Here is a 20,536-nt window from a genome sequence, read left to right on the forward strand (position 1 = left end):
CTGCCATTCTACTTAACAAGTACTGGTTATAGCAGTCCCGGTTATACTAACTGGTGGAGCATAACAATCCTTGGATTTGAATTAAAGAAGTGTGATAGTGTGCTATGTGTATGAAACCAACTCTTTAACAGTGTAAAAAACTCAGTATGCATGAAATAGCATTTCACCCCCCCTTTAAAGGAAGTGTTATTTGAGTGCTTTATAAAGCATTGGGTTGATTGATGAAGTCATCTTACATCTAACAAATAACACACAGTTAAGTCTAGAAACACACACACACACACAAACAATATTTTGTACAAAAACCAATCATTGAACTTTATTACATCAAGTTTTTTTTTCTTTTTCTGCAGCATTTTTTATTCCAGTTTTCTTATTAACAAATAGAAAACAGACTGTGTATACAACAAGATCGAACCTCTACAGCACTAATCATTCACAAGGTAAAAATGAACTTGCCAACATATTCTGAATGTATGGCCAGGTCTCCCTTTAACATGCCGGTTGTAATTCAGCAGGCATGAAATGACATCCTGTAGGAAGTGTCTTTAATTTGCAACCCTACCCCACCAGAGAAGACTGCCAAATACCTGGGGTGCGTAGATACTACAGTAGATATAACTTTTATACCATGAATAGATTCACACACAGCAGTCTCTTGTGTAATTTTCTCTATGTTGGAATATCAAGAAAAGTCCAGGATTACGTTGAGAGAATTATGGACAATAGAGCAGAACTTGTTTATATACTGTATCTATAATAGTATTTATATTTATTTATAATTATAAATTTATGTATATATATATATATATATATATATATATATATATATATATATATATATATTTCTGTATAAAAAGAGAAGAGTTGGAATAAACCGAGCTGACTCTCCCTTTGGGGGAGTGGTTTATACTGTACAGGTGCCAATGGCGGCGATTGGTCTCATTAGGTCTTCAAATGTCACAGAGAAGGGGCACTTTTTGTTAGGATTGCATTTAGTTGTCGGTACCATCCCTCATGGTGAATGCGCTCCAATCAGAAGGTTTTAATTTATTCCTCACAAATCGCATTTTACCCTTACTGAGTTCTGTACAGTGCCGATTTTATTAGTTAGTTGATTTGCTTTCCCCATACAAAAAGCTTTTCTTACCACTAACCCAAATACACATGTCTCACAGTTGGAGATTTTTCTTTTTTCAAGACAAAGACAGAACAGTAAAGGCTTCTCCAAAAGTGAAATCATTCATTTTAGCCCAATAATACCAATTGTACATAACGAAGAAAAAAAACAACAAAAACAAAAACAGTAAAATCATGTTACAAAGTCAAACCATCAGCAGCTTAGAGAACGGTGGTTCTCTGGTATTAGTATCAGGAACATGTTAAAAATACATGTCCTTGTGCTAAAATAACCTATTATGAAGAAAATACAAATAAAACGGTACCAAAAAAAGAAAAGGCAGACCCATGGAAAAGGCCATTAAGACAAAAGATGTTAAAAAAAACAACAACACACAAATATTCTAAATAAGAATGATAACAATATTGTCATACAGAATTTTGTAAAATAATAACAAATTATAATCATGATAAAAAAAAATACAAATAAAAAAAGAGCCAAAAAAAATTAGTGCTACCAGTAGCCTTTGACTGTAGTGTGGGTTGGCGTACAGTAAGGAGAAACTACAATATCATTTTTTTTTTTTTTTTTTTTTTAGATGTTGCTTCTTGAAAGAGAGTTGTCTATATTACTTAAAGCAATCTCTTGGTGCCAGTCGATAATGGACTTCTGTGATTGGTTAACCAGCCACTGGATAGCCTGCCCTTCCCACCCCCCCAGATCTCTGTACAGGATGGGGATGGTGGCTGTGAAGGAACACTTGGTGCACTCCTGAAGAGTTGTACCAGAGGGCTGTGGTCCAGGAGTGGTTACGTTGCATAGTGATCAAAGCTCCCCAGGTACTCCAAAGCTGCTCTGTAGCACAGCTGGTACTGGTCCTGCGGGGGGAAAAAACCAGCTTGTGTCACCGGGAGAAACAATCGCCTCCTTAACTAATAACACGGAATTGGTGACAGAGCTCATGCTCCATATCAACTGCTGCTAAAGCTGCTGTCAGTGCTACCATATATAAAATAACTCTGATGACACCACTGAAATAGGTGAAAGGTGTCCTTAGAAAAAAATAACACTTTGTTGTCTGTGTGCACGAGCGGCTCTACAAACAACAGTTGGAGTCTGTTGGATAACTACTAACTACTTATCAGTAATTCTAAAGGGCCATTCACACCGAGAACGATAACTATAAATTAGCGTCCACAGCAGCGAACGATACTGTCTGTTTATTCTAAGCACAAGTGCGTCCGCCGCTTTAAATTCTCAAGCTCATTACAGCAGGAGTGATTCTTATTGGTTGTCAATGTTTTTATCGTTCATCAGGGAAAAAAAAACATTCTGAAATATTGTTTCTCTGTGCATTTATCGTTATAGTTGTGGTGTGGACTCCGCTCTCTTTAATACTGAGAACGATTTTATCTTTATTGTTATATTTATAGTTATCGTCCTTGGTAAGTCTTTTAAGTTTAAATCAGCAGCTTTAACTGTATATTGGACAAGTGGTATTAAAAGTTTTGGGCAGTAGGACAGTACTGTACCTCTGTCTGCACCATTGCAGGCCTTTGTGTGCGCAGGGTCTTAACCGTCTGGAAGAGATCCACCACACCCTCATATCTCATCCTCTCCAGGACAATACTTAGAGTGATAAAAACACCCGTTCTTCCCACTCCAGCACTGCAAAACAACAGCATCTGTTACCTTAACACCTGTTACACAAGGATCTACACTAGACTGTAATGCACTAAATCTGGGTTTGTCAGGCTGTGATTAAAAATGAAATTAAATAATGAAATGAAAAAAAAACTAAATGTCCAAACTTTATTTACAATTTTTTTTTTATTAAACTCTACAATTAAAAAAATGTGTCAATTCAATACATCTAAAAAATAACAATATAAATGATTATTAAAAACTGTATTTGTTACTTATTGAGAAGTTAAAACATTACAAAACAAATTTTTTAAATATAACACTTGCAAAAGAAAAAAAAGATTGTTTATTAAACATTTTAACAATAATAAAGTGTACATAATTAAATAAAAAATAATTATTAAAAATGATTAAATTAAGCAACATTATAAAATAAAATAAATAAATGTGCAAAAAAGAGAATTACTTATTCAAAAAAAAAAAAAAATATTATTACAAAAAAAAAATATATATATATATATATGTAATTAGAATACTTGTGTAACAATATGTTGTGAACTCTGCATAAACTAAATGTATCCATCACTTTTTATGCGTAAAATGTTTATTTTGGTAAGTAGCTGTGTAATAAGCAGGATAATTTCATCATTATTACAAAATAAACCTTTAGGGTGATCATCTGCTGATCATCTTGACTGTATGACCTGTATTTATATTCAGACTTCAGATCACAGGTCAATTCACCTGCAGTGCACAGTGATTGGTCCATCCTGCCCAAACTGCTCCTTGGTTTTATGAACTTGGCCAATGAAATCGATGAACCCCTCGCCAGTTTTTGGCACTCCCTGCTCCGGCCAATCAGTGAACTGGAACTGCCTAATGGTTCTAGACTGACCGTCCTGAAGGGAGTAAAGAATGAATGGTTTATCAGGACTTCTGGTTTCACTCTCACATGCACACACAACAGCTGCACTCCTCCGCAGCAAGGAGCCTCTGTGTGTGTGTATACGATTTAGCTACAAGCTTGTTCATAACCTTTGTACTATTTATAGCCGCCAGAAAGCTAGAGTCCAAAGCGAGCCGCAGGAGGTGAGAGCACCGTATATGTGTGAAATATCTCTCACCAGCAAAAGATTGCTCACACACCCCAGCGGTGCCCTCAAGTACCATACTGAGGAACATTCGGATAAAAAAACAAACACAAATAACACTCCTCTGGCAGATAGATCCACATACCCTGGCATCTGTGACTTTAAACTCTCGCAGGATGTACTGGGGCATGTTGTATTCAGCCATGGGATCCACCACAAAGTACTGATAGCGGGCAGAGCGCTCAGCTGGCCAGTACTGATGACACTTCTCCTGCAGGATGTGGAAAAATAAGAGTAAATCTCTGAATAAAACACCAGGATGCGAGCTGAAGGGAGGGAAGTGCTCTTACCCGTCCCATCTCTCTGAGTTTGGTCAGCATCACTACAATAGTGGAATTGTGCTCCCATAACATCCTCCAGAAGTCCTCAGTGGTCTCTGCTAGAGGGCCCTGAGTGGCAATATAGGCCTTCTGTTGTCTGTGGACACACACACAAGTTTACTCGTCCAGGGGGGGCCAAACACAATACAGAGATATATAATATTTTTGTTATACGACAGGCTATCAACCAGTAATAAATATATAGGGTAAAGAAAGACCAACTATTTCCATGTCTTCCAGCTTTTATATAGGCTAGGGACATCACACTTTCCTTCTCCCGTTCTCTCTCACAGAAGCACACACAGTGCAGACACACACAAGACACACACACAAGCGCGGAGATGAGAACAGAAACTTCTTGTCAGTGTTGCCCAGAAAATTTCACAATAAAATGGTTTCGCAGCTGAAAAGCTACATGATATTTCTGAGTAGTGAGGTTCTTGAAGCAGTTTAACTTAAAGACTCATATCCTGGATTAGTAGAATGCTGCTGAGAGACACATAGATGCAGGTATTGACACGCACTTATTCTCTCTCCCACTCTAATAACTGCATTAATTACGGAGTTCGCTCAGTAACAATGGCTCAAGCCTCCATTAGCTCTAAAATGACGTTTTGGAATTTGCGACGGACAATTTGTCATGAGGTGCGAAAATAATTAGTTGAACACACACGAGATTTCAGGATGGAAACATGTCAGATGTCTTGAGGCAAATCATCTGAACAATGTCTTGATATGTGGTTGTGACTCCAGGCCATTAAAATTATTAGAGAAATAACGCACTCCTGAAGTGGTTATGTGGCCACGATGTGGAGCGGTCTTTCTCAAACAAATTAAGAACTACACTTGATTTCCATTGACTGAACGCAAGTGCTTATCGCGATAGAAAACACTGTAATGGTTTCCACTGATTAAGACTAATTTTTTATTTGCTTGGGTCATGTGGTAATATTTGGCCTATTATGTTAATGTGGTAATATTTGGCCTATTATGTTAATAGGAAATTGGGGCCCACACATTTTTTTGCCTATGTCACAAAAAGAGGTAAATCTGGCCCTGCTCAGAATGATCACATGACTTAACTATAGCTGAAATGGGAATGGATGGTCAACCAGTCATCCAATAATGAATTGGTTGGTAGTTAACTAGTGATGTTTTATTTTATTTATTTTTATTATTATTATAAATTATTGTAGAGTCCCATTTGTGTTTATTTATTTATTATCATTTATATACTTTTTATATACTGAAATTTCTTTCAGTTTGAACTATTCTGTAATAAAGTTTTTGTAATTCATTTTATTTTTATATGTCTATTTACCTTTTTAACTTTATTTACATTTAGCTTTTATTTCTTTAAAAGGTTTTAATATTTTTAGTACATGAACTAATTTTATTTCAATTAGTTGCCAAGGCATTTATATTAAGGTCATGTTTTTTTCATTGACTATTCTTAACTTTTTTTCTTGTTGAATATCTGCCAGTTACCCTATTAATGGCTGCAGCTGACATTTATATATTACTAAGGAAATGTAAGCATTTTTATAAGATATTTTTGGAAAATCACATATAATATATCCTACTACCTCACAAATCTCAATTAAATTAGTGTTGTAAAAACATCACGTGACCTCTGTGAAAAAAAAGGTCCCTGTGAAAGCTCTAAACTAAAAACAGTAAAGAAGGGGAGATACCTGCCCTTTTTAGCCAATCAGAAGTGCTCTCTGCCTATCAATCATCTCCCACATTCAGGTTCCTCTTTGGAGGGAGGGGTTTTGTATACAGGGCATTTTTTTGAAGGAATGGTGGTCTAATTTAGAGGCTGGCAGAAGCTGCCAAACAAACAGTTACATTATGTTAAGTCTTTTGTGAATCCATATTCTATAATCTGCTGTTCTCCCATATATATATATATATATATATATATATATATATATATATATATATATATATATATATATATATATATATATATATATATTAGGGGTGTAACGATACACCAATGGCACGGTTCGGTTCGGTTTACGATTTTGGAGCCACGGTTCGGTCCGGTTCGGTTCGGTTTGCTGTGGTGGCAGGGTTCATGTTCTTTAGCATTGCTGGTAAAAGGACAATAGATTCACTTAACTTAATTATAGCAACAAACTAACTTGTCTTTTTCTTTATTAACTTTGGCTTCACATTTTTAGTGCAGTCAGCATACCTGAGTAAACAAAATTTAAATAAATACTTCCAATGTAGACTAGTCAGAATAAAACATTTATCTCTGTAGTGCAGTCAGCTTATCCGAGTAAACTAAAATTAAATATATTATAAATAAAATGTATATCTTTCACCATTGATATGAAGACATTTGATATGACAAACATTACAAGGTGCAGGAGTGCCTGGCTCCACTGGAACTAACTTTCCAAACAGTTCAGAGATTGGTGCCTGTTTTGCTGGAGGATCATCACTGCTGGATGCCACATCTAACTGCTCCTCTGAGACCAATTTTCACGTCAAAGTTCAGACGCGGGCCAGGCCTACCGCCTGTTTTATACTTCTCCTTACTTTTATATTTTAGACATCCATTAATAAGTGATAAAACAAAATTGCCGTGCTGGTGGAAACAACGCGAGACCGCGCTGCTGCGATTGTGAAGAGCGACTCGACGGAGTTTAGTGTCCCGCAGCAGCAGCGCAGCTGAACAGTTCTGCGTTCAAATACACGCAATAGGCTCAAGCTTGCCGCAAAAGTAATTACCATAAATGTGACTGGTAAATATTAGGGAGATATTTTAATTATTTACTAATAAACTAGTGTTTTCTAAGTCTGTGTTGCAAGGATGAAGTTGCCTGTCTCGCGATTTCCTCATTAGATGCGCCGAGATCTTCACAGATTATGATTACAATGAGTTTTTGTTTTAGATTTGTTTTATTTCGTTAAGTAGTCATTTACAGCTTTCTATAGATATATTTATTATGTCTGTGAGGCATGTTACGTTTTCACTGAGTGTCGGCTCATTTTTGTATGAGTTATGAATAAAATCCGTCATTCTAAACAGCGGAAAACGGCTGCATATCTAGTGCCATGAAAACACCTATTACCTATGTAATTGTTTGAGCACGGTCCGAGTTAGTTTGTAGCTTCATTCTGAAGGCAGTGGGAAAAGTTTCCTGTTTTTGAGGCTTCTTACGTGTGTCGCTAATATTAATGTTGGGGTGATGTCTCCGATGCGCTTGCATATTAGACGTGTTTCCTGTCGTATAAGTAAGTTTTGAGAAACAGTTACGACAGATTGTGTGTGCTTTGTCTACGACACAAATTCCATTCCTGTACTCCACTGGAAAACCAAAATGTTCCCACACAAAAGACTTAAATGTGTCTGTGGGATCTGCAATCTCAGGCGGAGCAGCCATCCTGCGTATGCAGTAGTAACCGAGTGTGACGCTCACTCCCAAGTCACGTGACATGACATGCACTTGGAAAACAGTAACTTTGGAATATAATATTTAGAACAGCGTTTAAAAAGCTCGTATTAGTTGTTACCAATGCAATTTAATCAAATGTATGGAAATAAAATTGAATAAATTAATAGATTAGTCAGTAAGAGATAAGTGACACATCAACAATGGGCAGTAGGAGGCGTGAAAGTACCGCGGTACACCACGAGAGTTCCGCGATTCGTATCGTGGGTGGTGTATCGCGATCTTTCGGTTCGATTTGTGATATCGTTACACCCCTAATATATATATATATATATATATATATATATATATATATATATATATATATATATATATATATATATATATATATATATGTGCACACTGTACATAGAGTTTGGGTGTTATATTAATATGTCCACTGGGTGGCAGCAGTGTACTTTGCTACTGCAGTTTTGGGCAGTCGATGTGCACATGGCAAACACATCACTGTCTCATACAAACAGTGCCACGGGTAAACAACTAATGAAGGTGCTGCAGGCGAGGCAATAACAAGGAACTGGGAGATTAAAGTCTGCTCAGGGCCTTGTTCCGACAAATGAAGAGATGGCAGAAAAGAAGACAGGAGAGATGTGGAGAGATGAGCCAGAAAGAAGAGCAAAGAAGAGCGGGAGACCCCCTCCCTCCCTCGAGCACTCATTCCAGAACACACACACACAAAAACTTCACTACGAAGAACACAGCAGAAATCAGGGACACACTGCGTTTGACAAAGCCAGATTACCTCTATATTAATCATGCAATTCTTCCTTTGGATGCTATTTTCCCCCAATCAAACAAAATTCAACACAAACACTAAAACGGTTATAAAAGCAGACGCAGTAACAGCTTTTATGTGGTATCCGCTCGGCTGGCATAGCTCTTTGTAAACTAGTAAGAAGGTCAAGCATGTTTCTGTGCTTGCTTATCACATTAACATGCTGTTTAAAAGAGGCTTAAATGCTGCTTTTTGACGAAACAACAAGTCTCCGAGTGATCAGACCCAGAGGCTCGGCTAAAGAGGGAGATGTGAAGAATCGCTTTTGAAGCTCATTTGGTTTTCGAAATAAGACTGGTGTCAATTACACATTGGCACAGGCTGAGCTCGTCCAGAGTAGCTCTCATTAAGTTTTAATTCAAACAAGAGGGGCTGATGTATCAAGCCCCTAGACATTTCCTTCACAGACTCTTTGACATTTTGTGCCCACGCTTCGTTTTACGGCAAACATGACTGGTCTTTTCTCTCTTGCTTTTCCTTCTCTGATTTTCTCAAGTGCTCGCCCCATTGAGAGCGCCCCCTTTAGTAATTCAATAAACAGCTGTCAGAAAGTGTAAGGAAGAAAAAATGTGAAGGCTGAAAATGTGTAGACAGACTACACTGTGCTGCTATGCACTGTGCTCTCATTATAACATGATGTATATGAAAGTCCTAGTCATAGTTATTAATGTTCTGCATTTCATTTGGGCTGCGTGCTTTGATCACCAATACAAAGAATGAACCACTTTGATATTGGGTTTTTAATCAATGGGATTTAACTCGTTTATCTCATATAGGATACACTTCATTATTTGTACTATATAACATTAATATTACGACTTATACCTGCACAAAATGACCTGAAGTGAATGTGTCTATGCTGCTCTGAATGTTTAACTCCTGGTGTGGATGCGTTCTTCACACAACAATGTGCAGAAATACTGCTTTTTATTAAAATAGTGTTCTCAATGTTCTCATCATGCATTTCTCAATGTTATGCATATGACAAGCCCAGTCATAGTTACTAATATTCTGCATTGTTGTCTGTGCTGTTCCTGCTGAAGAGATAATCATCGTAGTTGGCCTACAATGAAGTGCTTTACTGCACTGTAACTCAACCAAATGCATCTTATATGAGATAAATAGTATATATATATATATATATATATATATATATATATATATATATATATATATATATATATATATATATATATATATATATATATATATATATAACTGACACCTTAAACACATTACATCTAAACCTTGAGAATTACAGCAAACATGCTCCTCAATGTTTTCGTAATGGTTTGCCATGAGCAGCTACCTGTATCCATCGATGCAGCTGGCATTGATGTAGTCAGACCCCTCCACTCCTCGGATTGGCTGCAGGCACACCCGTGTGGACTCAAAAGGCATGATATTGACCAGCCGGTTCTTGAACTTGTTGCAGGGCAGGTTGGCACTGATGAATCGTGACGTGTGGGCTTTGGAGTTGGCGAGTCTCTGTGGAAACAGTGTTGGGTTCAGAAGGCTTGAGCGTAAAGAAGCTGGCAAAAACATTGTAGCGGAATACAACCGGAAACAGAATGTTTTTAAAATGTGGGGGAGCTGTGTCCAACAGAGCATAATGGCACTAAAGTGTGTCTCTTGTGATTGTAAATTGAAGGTGAGCTGTGCAGCAGTACAGAGGGGTGCAGGCGTAACAGTCTGACTGGGAAAGCGAGGGCGTGACTGGCAGCGGGGAAGAGAAAACACAGATGGACATCAGCAGAGAGCGTGTAGAGACCATTGGCTGTACTACAAGCTCTGTCTGTACTGGGTTCCCCAATGGGGTCTTTGTGCCAGATGCTGTTTCGACTTCGAGAGTTAAGCATCCTAGTTATACCAGCATTATCTCACTTACATCCCAACACCACTATTAACGGATGGAATAGTAAGCATTTTCAATGAAACATTTATAGAGTCATTAGGTTTGTTTACATGCACTAGTTTTTGTCAGTCTGAACATATACAATCTGATTCTAGGATTCTGAATGTTCGGTTTATGAGTAACCTAAACTTGCATTCTGATTTGCAAATTCATCAGCATTATATGAACTAAAATGAAAACAATTTTTAAAAAGTTAATTAAAATAAAAAGTATTATTTTTCTTCTCTGTTTTACGTTTGACAAATTTTCTCTTAATTTAGTTTACATTGATGTACTTATAACTAAAATTGTAAAATATTTAAACTATAATAGTAAGTATTGCTAAAATAACACTAATTATAACTGTTCTAAACTAAATTTTAGCATGTGTGCAGTAGTGCATAGTTGCCATGTTCAGAAATGGAAAAGGCAACAGCGAGAATGTTACCAAAGCTACTGCTGCTGAAGCTAGCTGCCATTTTTGCCTTGATGGATCCAACTAAGAGAAATAAGTAGAAATTTCAGTTAAATCCCAATCAGAATGAAAGCTCAGTCGGATTGATCGAGGTGTTTACATAAAGGTTTTTCAGTCTGACTGAGCCATCAATCCGACTACAAAAAGATTATGTCGCTATTTTTGTTAGACTTCGCTGACTGATATGGCTTACACTGATACCTAGTGGCAAAGAAGCATCAGGGTTATTCATTTTTATTACGGTTCATTTATGTAGTTTACCTTAACTATAACAGATGGGAGTTATAAAGACAACATGACTAATATTCAGCTGATCATGTGATCTCAACATAGAGACTTCGTTGAGATGTAAAATAAAACCGCTTTTATTAGGTTACTGATAGTCTTCATGAAAAGTACTATTCGTGTTTTAGGGTTACATCTTTTTTAAATAAGTATAACCAAATGCACCTTTAAAATGTATGTTAATGAGCAAAAGAGGTCTGGAGATGTGTATTCACCTTAAACTCCAGCTCCATGGCTGTGACGGTCTCTCCGGGCGGTGGCTGGGTGAGCTTCTGGATGTGGGCGTAGAGGTTTCGGGCAGGGACCTCAGTGTTTCCACAGGTGGCGGCCTCCAGCAGAGCCTCGTGGATGAAGATGTACTGATCCTCCGTCTGGACCATGTAGTTCCTCTGGGCTCTCATGCATGTGACGTGGCCATAAATGTCTACCGTCTTTTCGTGTTTCATCCGTTCCAGCATGGCGTCAATATCTATGAAGCAGCCTGTGCGGCCCACTCCAGCACTGAGATAGAAAAACTGGTTACACTACAAACATATACTGAATACATATAATCATATACTGAAAAATCTAATCAAATTAATCGTGTATATATAAATATTTCCATAATAGTGTGTAGTTGTAATATAATGCAATTATTCAGTTTAATATTAATTTTAGATACATTTTAATTCAACAATTATTTAAATAAATATAATATAATTATTTATTAATGATTAACTTTTTTTATATAATTAGTCAAATGTTTTAACTAAAGGTGGTAAATTACATATGAAACCTAACCTTTTGTACCAATTCCACCAAGCAAACCTACAACTGTTCACTTTACAAGAGAGTTTTAGAAGATCCGAACAAAGTGAAAAGGTCAGCAGTAAATGAAAGACTGGGGACCAGCACTCACCTGCAGTGCACTACCATGGGTCCAGCATCGGGAGGGTTGCAGGCTTTGACCCTGCGCAGGAAGGCTAGGATGGGGGTGGGGTATTCAGGCACTCCGTGGTCCGGCCAGGCCATGAACTGGAACTGCCTGACCTCGCGTTTCTCACTAGAGCCATTCTGTTTGATCAAAGTGTGAGAAAGGAGCTTAAACTGGCTAAAAATGTGGAAACTTGCTATATGAGTGGAAAGGGCAAGCAACGTTTTACCTTGTAAAGGGCAAAGGTGCGCACACTGTAAGTTGCCAGCTCAACAGCATCAAGCATGGTCACTTGGATCATTCCGTAAGTCTCTGTACCACGAACCGGCCAATACTGGTCACACTTGATCTGTTTAAGAGGACAAAAATGGAACAGTTAAACAGTGAAGTGAGTTCACTGTCAGCCCCCTTGAAACTAGAGACACTCCAAATTGAAATAAATATTTATTGTGTTACCACAAGGATAAAATATATTTTAAAATGTACCAAAATATGAAAGGGTATTTTTTATTTTTATTTTTTAGCAGTAGTACTTTTTGACTGTATTTTTTTATCAAAATACGTGTAGCCCAACTTTCTTAAAAAAATAAATAAAACAAAATAAATAAATAAATAAAATCTCTATTTACACTCACACTTAATTGCAAGACTTTTGTAAAAAATAATAATGTCATCAATTGTAATAATGTGAATATAACTTAAAATATAAAAACATTAATAATGTTTACATTAATTATTTTAAATATACTGTGAAATAAATAAAATCTCTATTTACACTCACACTTAATTGCAAGACTTTTGTAAAAAATAATAATGTCATCAATTGTAATAATGTGAATATAACTTAAAATATAAAAACATTAATAATGTTTACATTAATTATTTTAAATATACTGTGAATATACAATTTATCATCCAAATGTACTGCTTTATAAAGCAAGTGTCCCTATTACTAGGGCTTATACTAAAACAGTTTTACACAAGCGTACACTATGAATCACATTGGAATGATTATTCAGCTAGTTTTATTATAGTATTGTAATGTGTAATGTAATTATAGTATTAGTGAGTTACAGCAGAGGTGTGTGCCACCTGTACCCAGTAATTCACAAAGGACAAAGCTTATTTCTGAATTGAAGACAACTCCTCTGAACAACAAAGTAGAGTGCATACAAATATTATTTTAAATTAGACAAACGCGGTAGAAATTTCCCTAAATGGTTTGTTTTGTATAGAGTTCAACTATCTACTCCATTCAAAGACCAACTACAAAAGATGAGTTCATTTCTTCTTCAAAGTCCTGTCAGCAGTGAAACTAAGCCAGTTGTTCTGTCTCTGCTGGAGGTTTTCATCACAGGGCTTGGGGACGCCCTTTACCTATGAAGTAATGCTTTATAGATGCACAGCCTTGCCAAAACCCACTCATTTACCACACTAGCTCTGCCAGCACGTCTCATTCTCTAGAAGCCTTTAGCTCCCATCTGACCTTCCATCCATCAACAAAAACCAGAGTGCACGCATTCTCCAGGGGAAAGAATTACAGGTTATCTACTGTCAGACATGACATTTGAGCTGAACAGAAGACTATTCGATGGACTCGTTTTCCTACCAACCCTGGGTGCCACTGGCCTGTTGCTGTACTCAGCACAACAGCGCACTGAAAGCCTAAATAGTGACTGGACTCATAGAAATGCAGGTCCCTTTAGTGTCAAGCACAGATGAATGTTTTATAGCACAAAGAGAGTTGTGAACCATTGTACTGTGTCATCCAACAAAAAGGATGGCAATGGTACTTTGTCTTTTATTTTATTACTACATTTTGTGAACCCATACTGCTATTCTGGAGAGAACCTCGGGGCGAAGAAAATGTGCTCTTTGTACATAAAGTTTTATGTACTCTGTACTTACACTATCATTTTTGTATATGGCAGGGACTAAATTTGATTACAAGTGACAGAAATCTTTTATAAAATTATCCCTTTACTAAATAAGAAGAATATTTTTTACATTACCTCTCTTTTTTTAAATAAATGCTTTTCTCCGGAACTTTGTTCATCAATGAATCCTGAGTAATGGCTGCTAAAAAAATTCAGCTTTGCCATCGCAGGAATGAATAACATTTTAAAATATATTAAAACACAAAACACTTTAACTTGTAATAATATTTAACAATATTACTCTTTTTTTTTTTTTACATGAATTTTCTTTTTTTGTATGTGTATTCTAGTTAACATTATAAATCATATATGAATTTATTTTCAAATAGTTTAGTAAATATTATAATTCAAATATGAAATACAACTCACTCAATAATATATTTCCTTATAAAATGTAGTGGAATAAAATACTATAAATAAAAATAAACATCAGATAAAAATAAAATAAAATCCTTTTCTATGCCCCTGCTACTCACCCTGGTCTTCTCTTCCAGTCTTGTCATCATGACGATGGTACTGGCTCTCTGCTCCCAAACCATCCTCCAGAAGTCGCTCAGAGTCTCAGGCAGAGGACCCTGCGTGGCAATGTAGGCATTCTGCTTACGGTAGCCGTCAATGTAGTTGGCATTGATGTAATCGCTGCCTGGAACACCTATAGAGAAACACAACAATTCACTGGTGGCCCACTTATGCCAGTAATGTTAAAGGTCAACATATTTGTTTGACTTTTACCGTCCACGGGGGTGAGAACAACTCTCGAGTGGTCGTAAGCAATAACGTTGGCATAGCGGTTCTTTGGCTTGTTGACCTCTAAGTTGGAGTTCTCCCATGTGAACTGCTGGCCTGGATCAATGGACTGCAAGGGAAAGATGAGCGGACAAAGAGAAGGAGAGGAGAGAGAGAGAAATCTGTTCAGTCTTTTGAGGCATCTTGAAGCTTGATACCACATAGTGCCGCAGGGGTAAATTTGAACAACAAGAGAGGCTTTATTTCTATAGAATCCCTATAGTTTTGAATGCAGACATGCAAGAACCAGTTCTGACTTTGCCACCAGGGGTTGTTTGAACTGATGGACTGCAAAGCCCAAGAGTGGCAATTTGGATCCCTTTGTGGGTATGCTGCAGTTCTGTTCCCTTACTAGTGATCATCTGCCCAGTAATAACAGCAAGTTCATTGCTGTATTATCCCAGGCAACCAACAGATGGCTTAGTGCTCAGTGAAACCATAATTCAAACATGATCACTGTAAGGGGGTCCAATAATAGTACCACTGACTCAATACATCCGTACCATTAGGGGCATATGGCTTGATGCTAAAGATTACGTTGAGAGGAGGGAGCGTTCAGATGCTCAGCCTGGACTAATGGATCACTGGTGTCCATGTGGACTTCATGCCTGTGCTTGATTTTGTGGCCGCTGACAGGAGCGAAGAGGGAAGAGCAATATCTGAGGAATAGCAGACCCAACAGGGAGAGTGTGGATATATGCAGTCCTCTCTCTTTAGAGCATCCTGTCTGTCTCCATAAATCCACACTCTCCCTGTTGGGTCTGCTATTCCTCAGCCGTTGCATTTATCAGTGAATGGGTAACAGACGTTCCATGCGAGGCCTTTTTATTAGAGGTCAGTTGTCTGCAACGTACAAATGTTTGAGAAGTCATGCTCATGCTACAGCCATTCTGATATATCATTAGAGACAACTGAAGGTTGCATGATTTGGGCTACAGAAACGTAATTTATGAAACCATCATTGTTAATGTTACAAACGTTTAATAATAGAAATCAAACTTTATCTACAGATAAATAATTATGTTGATAACAAAAAAAAAAAAAAGATTAATAACCTTTACCATGTAAATGGTGGCTATCTTTTTATTTTTATGGAACATCAATTCATTGCTGTCACTGCACTTATCAGACTACTACTACTAATACAAGAAAGTTGTAGTTGTATCTAGACACCTGATGGTGGTAAAAACTAAAATAAAATAAAATACATATATAAATGACCCCTAGGAGGTTTAGAACTGAAAATAAAGCGAATAATTGACTAAAGTACTCACACTCCCTCTTGTATGATTTTACATTACAAATTCACAGAATTGCAGCAATAAACAGAAATTGTACAACTTGTGTATGAAAAGGTAAGAACAGAATTGGTATTAATAATAATAAAGTTGATGTCCCTTTGGCATCAATGAAACATAACGCTAGAAACACCAAGAAGTCATGTGTTGATATCCATTCTGAGCACATAAAACTGATAAATATATGCCTGTATCTATAAGTCACTGTGGATGAAAAGAATGAGTCAAATTAATAAAATTTACATTTTCAGCAAGGAACGAAAGATGCATTCTGCATCTGCATGGAGCTGGATACTGGTTTCTTCATTTTGAATTCAGAGCATTTCACAAGATGCTAGAGGTGGGGCGGCACTCTCTTGGCTCAGATGACACTGGGTCGTATCTGAGCATTGATCGACAGCAATATGCAGCAGCCTGCTCGCCGGTCAATAATGTCACAGGGTCTCTTGTTATTCAGCATTGATTTGCTTGCACTGGACAAGGCTCTGGTTGACTCAGTGTCCATCAGCCTCTACACCTTTCACCTGATATGGGATAACATCAGCCTCCTTGGATCCTTTCAAACATATGTGCTTGTTTTTGACAACAAATGCCTTCTTAAGAGCCTCTGTAAACCACCAAAAATCACTCTCTTCAAAACATTAACTGTTTTTTAAATTTCCACATATGAAGTAATGCTCAAAAGTAAAGAACAACTCAGCGCAATATTAATTAATTGGCATACTGAATAATCTGACTTGCTACAGTAAGTGGTTCTGTGCCAATTTACCGGCAAGCACCTTAGAGGAACATTTACTTTGCCATAAGCTTTCACATATAAGTACAGCTTAATGTGTGAGTAAGACTGGCAGTGCTCTGCAAACAAGGGAAACAAATATGATCTGTCACAACAGGAGATGGCAAGCTTGAGAGATGCGGATAAACATAGTGCTGGGAGGTGAGCACCGGCTCCTATAAAAAGCTTCTGCTGTAGTTGGTCTACAAACATAAGCTTGTTACTGGTGAGAATCAGTGTCTGATGGGAGTGTAAGCTATTTGTTATTGCCACCAGTCGAGCTGAGGAGTGATCTACAGAGCGCTTTAAAAGCCAAGAAGCCAAATCGTCCAAAATCAACTGATTATTATGTTAAATTAGTATGTACATCTACAGGTTATGATGTTTTTCATATTATATTGGTAGGATCAACTCTATGGTATGGTCACAGTTTCGCAAAAACTAGTAAGACAAGAGACAATGAAAATGAGCGAAGGATGCATCGAGCAGAACATGGAACCAATAAATGTGCTTTTGTCCCATTGCTTTGCTCCTGCTGGCTGGACCAGGCTACTCCCATTGGTCCAAGCGGAACCATCTGTCACCTTGGAAGGGGGCCTTCCTTGACAGGAGGACATGACATCATGACCTGCCAAAAGCAGGTTGTAAGCACCGCCTGGCTATCGAGGGTTTGTGAGGTGAAAAACAAAACGCAATCGAGGGAGGAGAGATGTCACATATGGCTGCTTAAAGAGCTCAACCTGTCCCTCAAAGTGTCACTAAATGCCTTTCCAGTCAGACTTTAATTTAAGGTCCAATTTTTGCTATTAACAAACCATTAACTATGACTTTTGCTTCAAACACCTAAGTTTCTCCTTATTAACATTTAATTTAAGTTTAGGCATTGGGTAGAATTAGGGATGTATAATATGGTCAAGCAGAATATGTGCTATAGACGGTTTCATCGGGCGCATGCGCCTGGCCCTAAGTTAACTTCCGGTCTGTGTTGTGTATATCGGTCTGGCTGCGGTGCCGTCTACAAATGCAGTTAAAGTCAAGGTGATGAGTACACTGAAGTTGGGCTCAGGTGGTTGTGCTGACAGGATGTGTTCCCATACATTTATTTATTTTTGGAAAATTGCCATTTTAAAACTGATCGATTTTCAAAAAGGCTTCGTTGAATAAACATGAGTAACGTTGCGTACTGCACGTTAAATAATAATAATTCCTTAATAATTTATATGTTTAAATATCAAAATGAGGCACGGGTGTTTTTATATCACTATTTCTGAAGGAAGACTTGCATGTTATATGCCTTCTAACGCAGCGTTTGTGAGCGTAGCTCTGCTTTGTTTACAGCTGCTACTGGGGAAACCTCTATTTCTCACGCTTTATGCATCTCCTGCTCGGAAATAATTAATTTGCATTTTCATTAAGTCCACCTGATTTACGCAGCAAACATATTTGTTATAAAAAAAAAAGCTGTTGTTATTGATTCTATTTGGAAGTCTAACGGAAATTAAGTTAGGGCAACAAAAGTGCGCATGCGCAGTAACGTTTGTTTATGTTGTTGCCGTTGAAACCGTCTATATAAGTACTAATAAACAGCCAATATGTTAATTATAGGCATGCTAATAAGCAACTGGTTAATGGTGAGAATTGTTATACTTAAGTGTAACCAGTTTTATTATAAATATGACTATAATGGGGAAAAAAGAGACCAGAGTGAGAAAAGAAGAACAAAGGAACATATGAAAAAAGATCAGTGATTCTAGCAAATCAACAACTTCTTTACTCATAAACATCTGCAACTGGTCTCTTCCAATGGTTAAAACAAATCTATTAATACATCATTGCCAAGTGTTTATCTAAAACTCAACAGCAACTGGGCCAACACCGTCTGCTATTTTAATTAAATATTTCCACACCTTTAGGGTTTTACAGGCTTTTATCTCAACTTCAGGAAGAAGTGACAAGGCCTATGTGTATATTGAAGATTTCTAGAGAGAGATCCTAGGAAAAAATAACATCTGCCTATCTTGGAGAGGCAAGCTCGAACAGCTGTCATAACACCGGATGTGGCAGCTCTAAGTGTTGATGGCAGGAGAATCTATTAGATAACAGCGAAGTGAGAAAGTATGGGAGGAAATTGAAATGCCATATAGGACCAAAGAATGGAAACCAAGAAAAAAGAACAGCTCTAGTAAACTGAATGAAGTTTTGCTGAGTTTCTGCAGAGAATTAACTATTAAAGGATGTTTACTCTGGCAACGACAAGGTTCCAAAAAAAAACATTAAATATGTAGCAGTAGTCTAGTTTTGAAGAATTCACATGTAAAAAGAAAACAAATGTTTCAAACAGATTAAAGTTCGAACTACAAAGTCTTTGGTGTTGTTCATTAAACACCATCGCAAATACAAAAATCTGAATGACCATCTGAAAAGCAGTAAAAGTCTGACTTCCTTTCTTCTCCTTGATGAGCTTGTCAGAAACAAAGTAGTGTCTTTACAGGGTAACCATGGAAGGTCTAGGCCCAAAATCTACAGACATTTTGAAAAAACAATTCGCAAGGACTTCTGAATATTGCAGAGTTTGCTTGATTTTGTGTTACATTCTACGATTGCAGAATCACAAAATCCTGGAGGGACTGATTAAGGTACGGATATGACCCTTTGAGAGTACTTCCCCAGTAACAAACCATGGTACCCCTAAAGTTACACATTTGCAAAATTTTTCCTCACGGTGAAGTGACCAGATACAGTTCATTTTCCATGAGATTTGGTGATTTCTAGCAACATGAGTGGAAGAGACCATTGGCAAAGCAACAGAAAAGCCTGACTTAATGAAAATGATCAGTTATGACGAATACAAATGAGAGCGCAGATAGTGATCCTGATACATCTGTATATTGTAGCTCATAGATCGGCGCTTTAACCAGCATCAGCGTGAACGCAGCTTTACCAGGAAAGTCAGTAAACCAGGGGTGCAAAATCTTGTTCCTGGAGATCAACATTCCTGCAGAGTTCAGATCCTACTCTGTTCCAACACGCCTGTCTGTAATTATAGCGTGTTTCTGAAGATCTTAACTAGCTGCTTCAGATCTGTTTCTGATGTGGTCGGATTATGCTCCTAAAGGGCCACCTTCATGCAGACTTCAGCTCCAACCCTGCTTCAAACACTACTGCCTGTTATTTTTAAGTGGCCATCTTAATTAGCTGGTTTAAGTTTGTTTGAATATCACTGAAGCTAAACTTTGCAGGAAAGTGGTCCTCCATGAGCAGGATTAGCATCCCCTGTCCTAGAAAATGTGTAACTATAAGTAAACCAGATGCAAAACATTCAAGCTGCACCAGTCGCTGCTGTATTACCTCATATTCCTGTGAAAATCGGAGGGCATCGTTGGCCTTGAGTCGCTCTATGTGGTCTGCCAGCTCGCAGACAGATATAGGAGGATGTTCCCTCATTCCTACAAAAGAAAATAAGACAAGGAGAATTGGTGAGCACATCCCAGAATATCACACCTGATGCACTGTACCGTTACAGCAGGCAGTGAGTCTGTCAGATTTGAGTTGAGGAGGGCACAACATAAATAGGTTCTTCTTGCACCTTGATGTGACATGATCCCTCTGAGAGATTTGCACTGACGTATATTGTGTCTGTTTACGTCAATCCCCCAAACATGCACTGGATTTCTTGTCTGGGGGGTCAACAGT

General features: G+C 37.6%; 1 protein-coding gene across 23 annotated transcripts in view; it reads right to left on the reverse strand.

Moving 5' to 3' along the window:
* Positions 1 to 292: 292 nt before the first annotated feature.
* The window catches only part of LOC113114728 (receptor-type tyrosine-protein phosphatase F-like), a 215,764-nt gene continuing 195,520 nt past the window's right edge, over positions 293 to 20,536 (reverse strand). For all 23 annotated transcript variants that reach the window (XM_026281725.1, XM_026281699.1, XM_026281721.1 and 20 more), the window contains 12 exons: positions 20,192 to 20,289; positions 14,717 to 14,840; positions 14,461 to 14,636; positions 12,277 to 12,396; positions 12,033 to 12,187; positions 11,350 to 11,635; positions 9,790 to 9,968; positions 4,206 to 4,332; positions 4,001 to 4,126; positions 3,509 to 3,663; positions 2,653 to 2,788; positions 293 to 1,998 (listed from right to left, as the gene is read on the reverse strand). In XM_026281725.1, coding sequence (XP_026137510.1) covers positions 1,930 to 1,998; positions 2,653 to 2,788; positions 3,509 to 3,663; positions 4,001 to 4,126; positions 4,206 to 4,332; positions 9,790 to 9,968; positions 11,350 to 11,635; positions 12,033 to 12,187; positions 12,277 to 12,396; positions 14,461 to 14,636; positions 14,717 to 14,840; positions 20,192 to 20,289 — 1,751 coding nt within the window. In that variant the 3' untranslated portion in view covers positions 293 to 1,929. The remainder of the gene's footprint in view (positions 1,999 to 2,652; positions 2,789 to 3,508; positions 3,664 to 4,000; positions 4,127 to 4,205; positions 4,333 to 9,789; positions 9,969 to 11,349; positions 11,636 to 12,032; positions 12,188 to 12,276; positions 12,397 to 14,460; positions 14,637 to 14,716; positions 14,841 to 20,191; positions 20,290 to 20,536) is intronic.

Source organism: Carassius auratus, chromosome 2, assembly GCF_003368295.1.
Source record: "Carassius auratus strain Wakin chromosome 2, ASM336829v1, whole genome shotgun sequence".
Taxonomy (NCBI): Eukaryota; Metazoa; Chordata; class Actinopteri; order Cypriniformes; family Cyprinidae; genus Carassius; species Carassius auratus.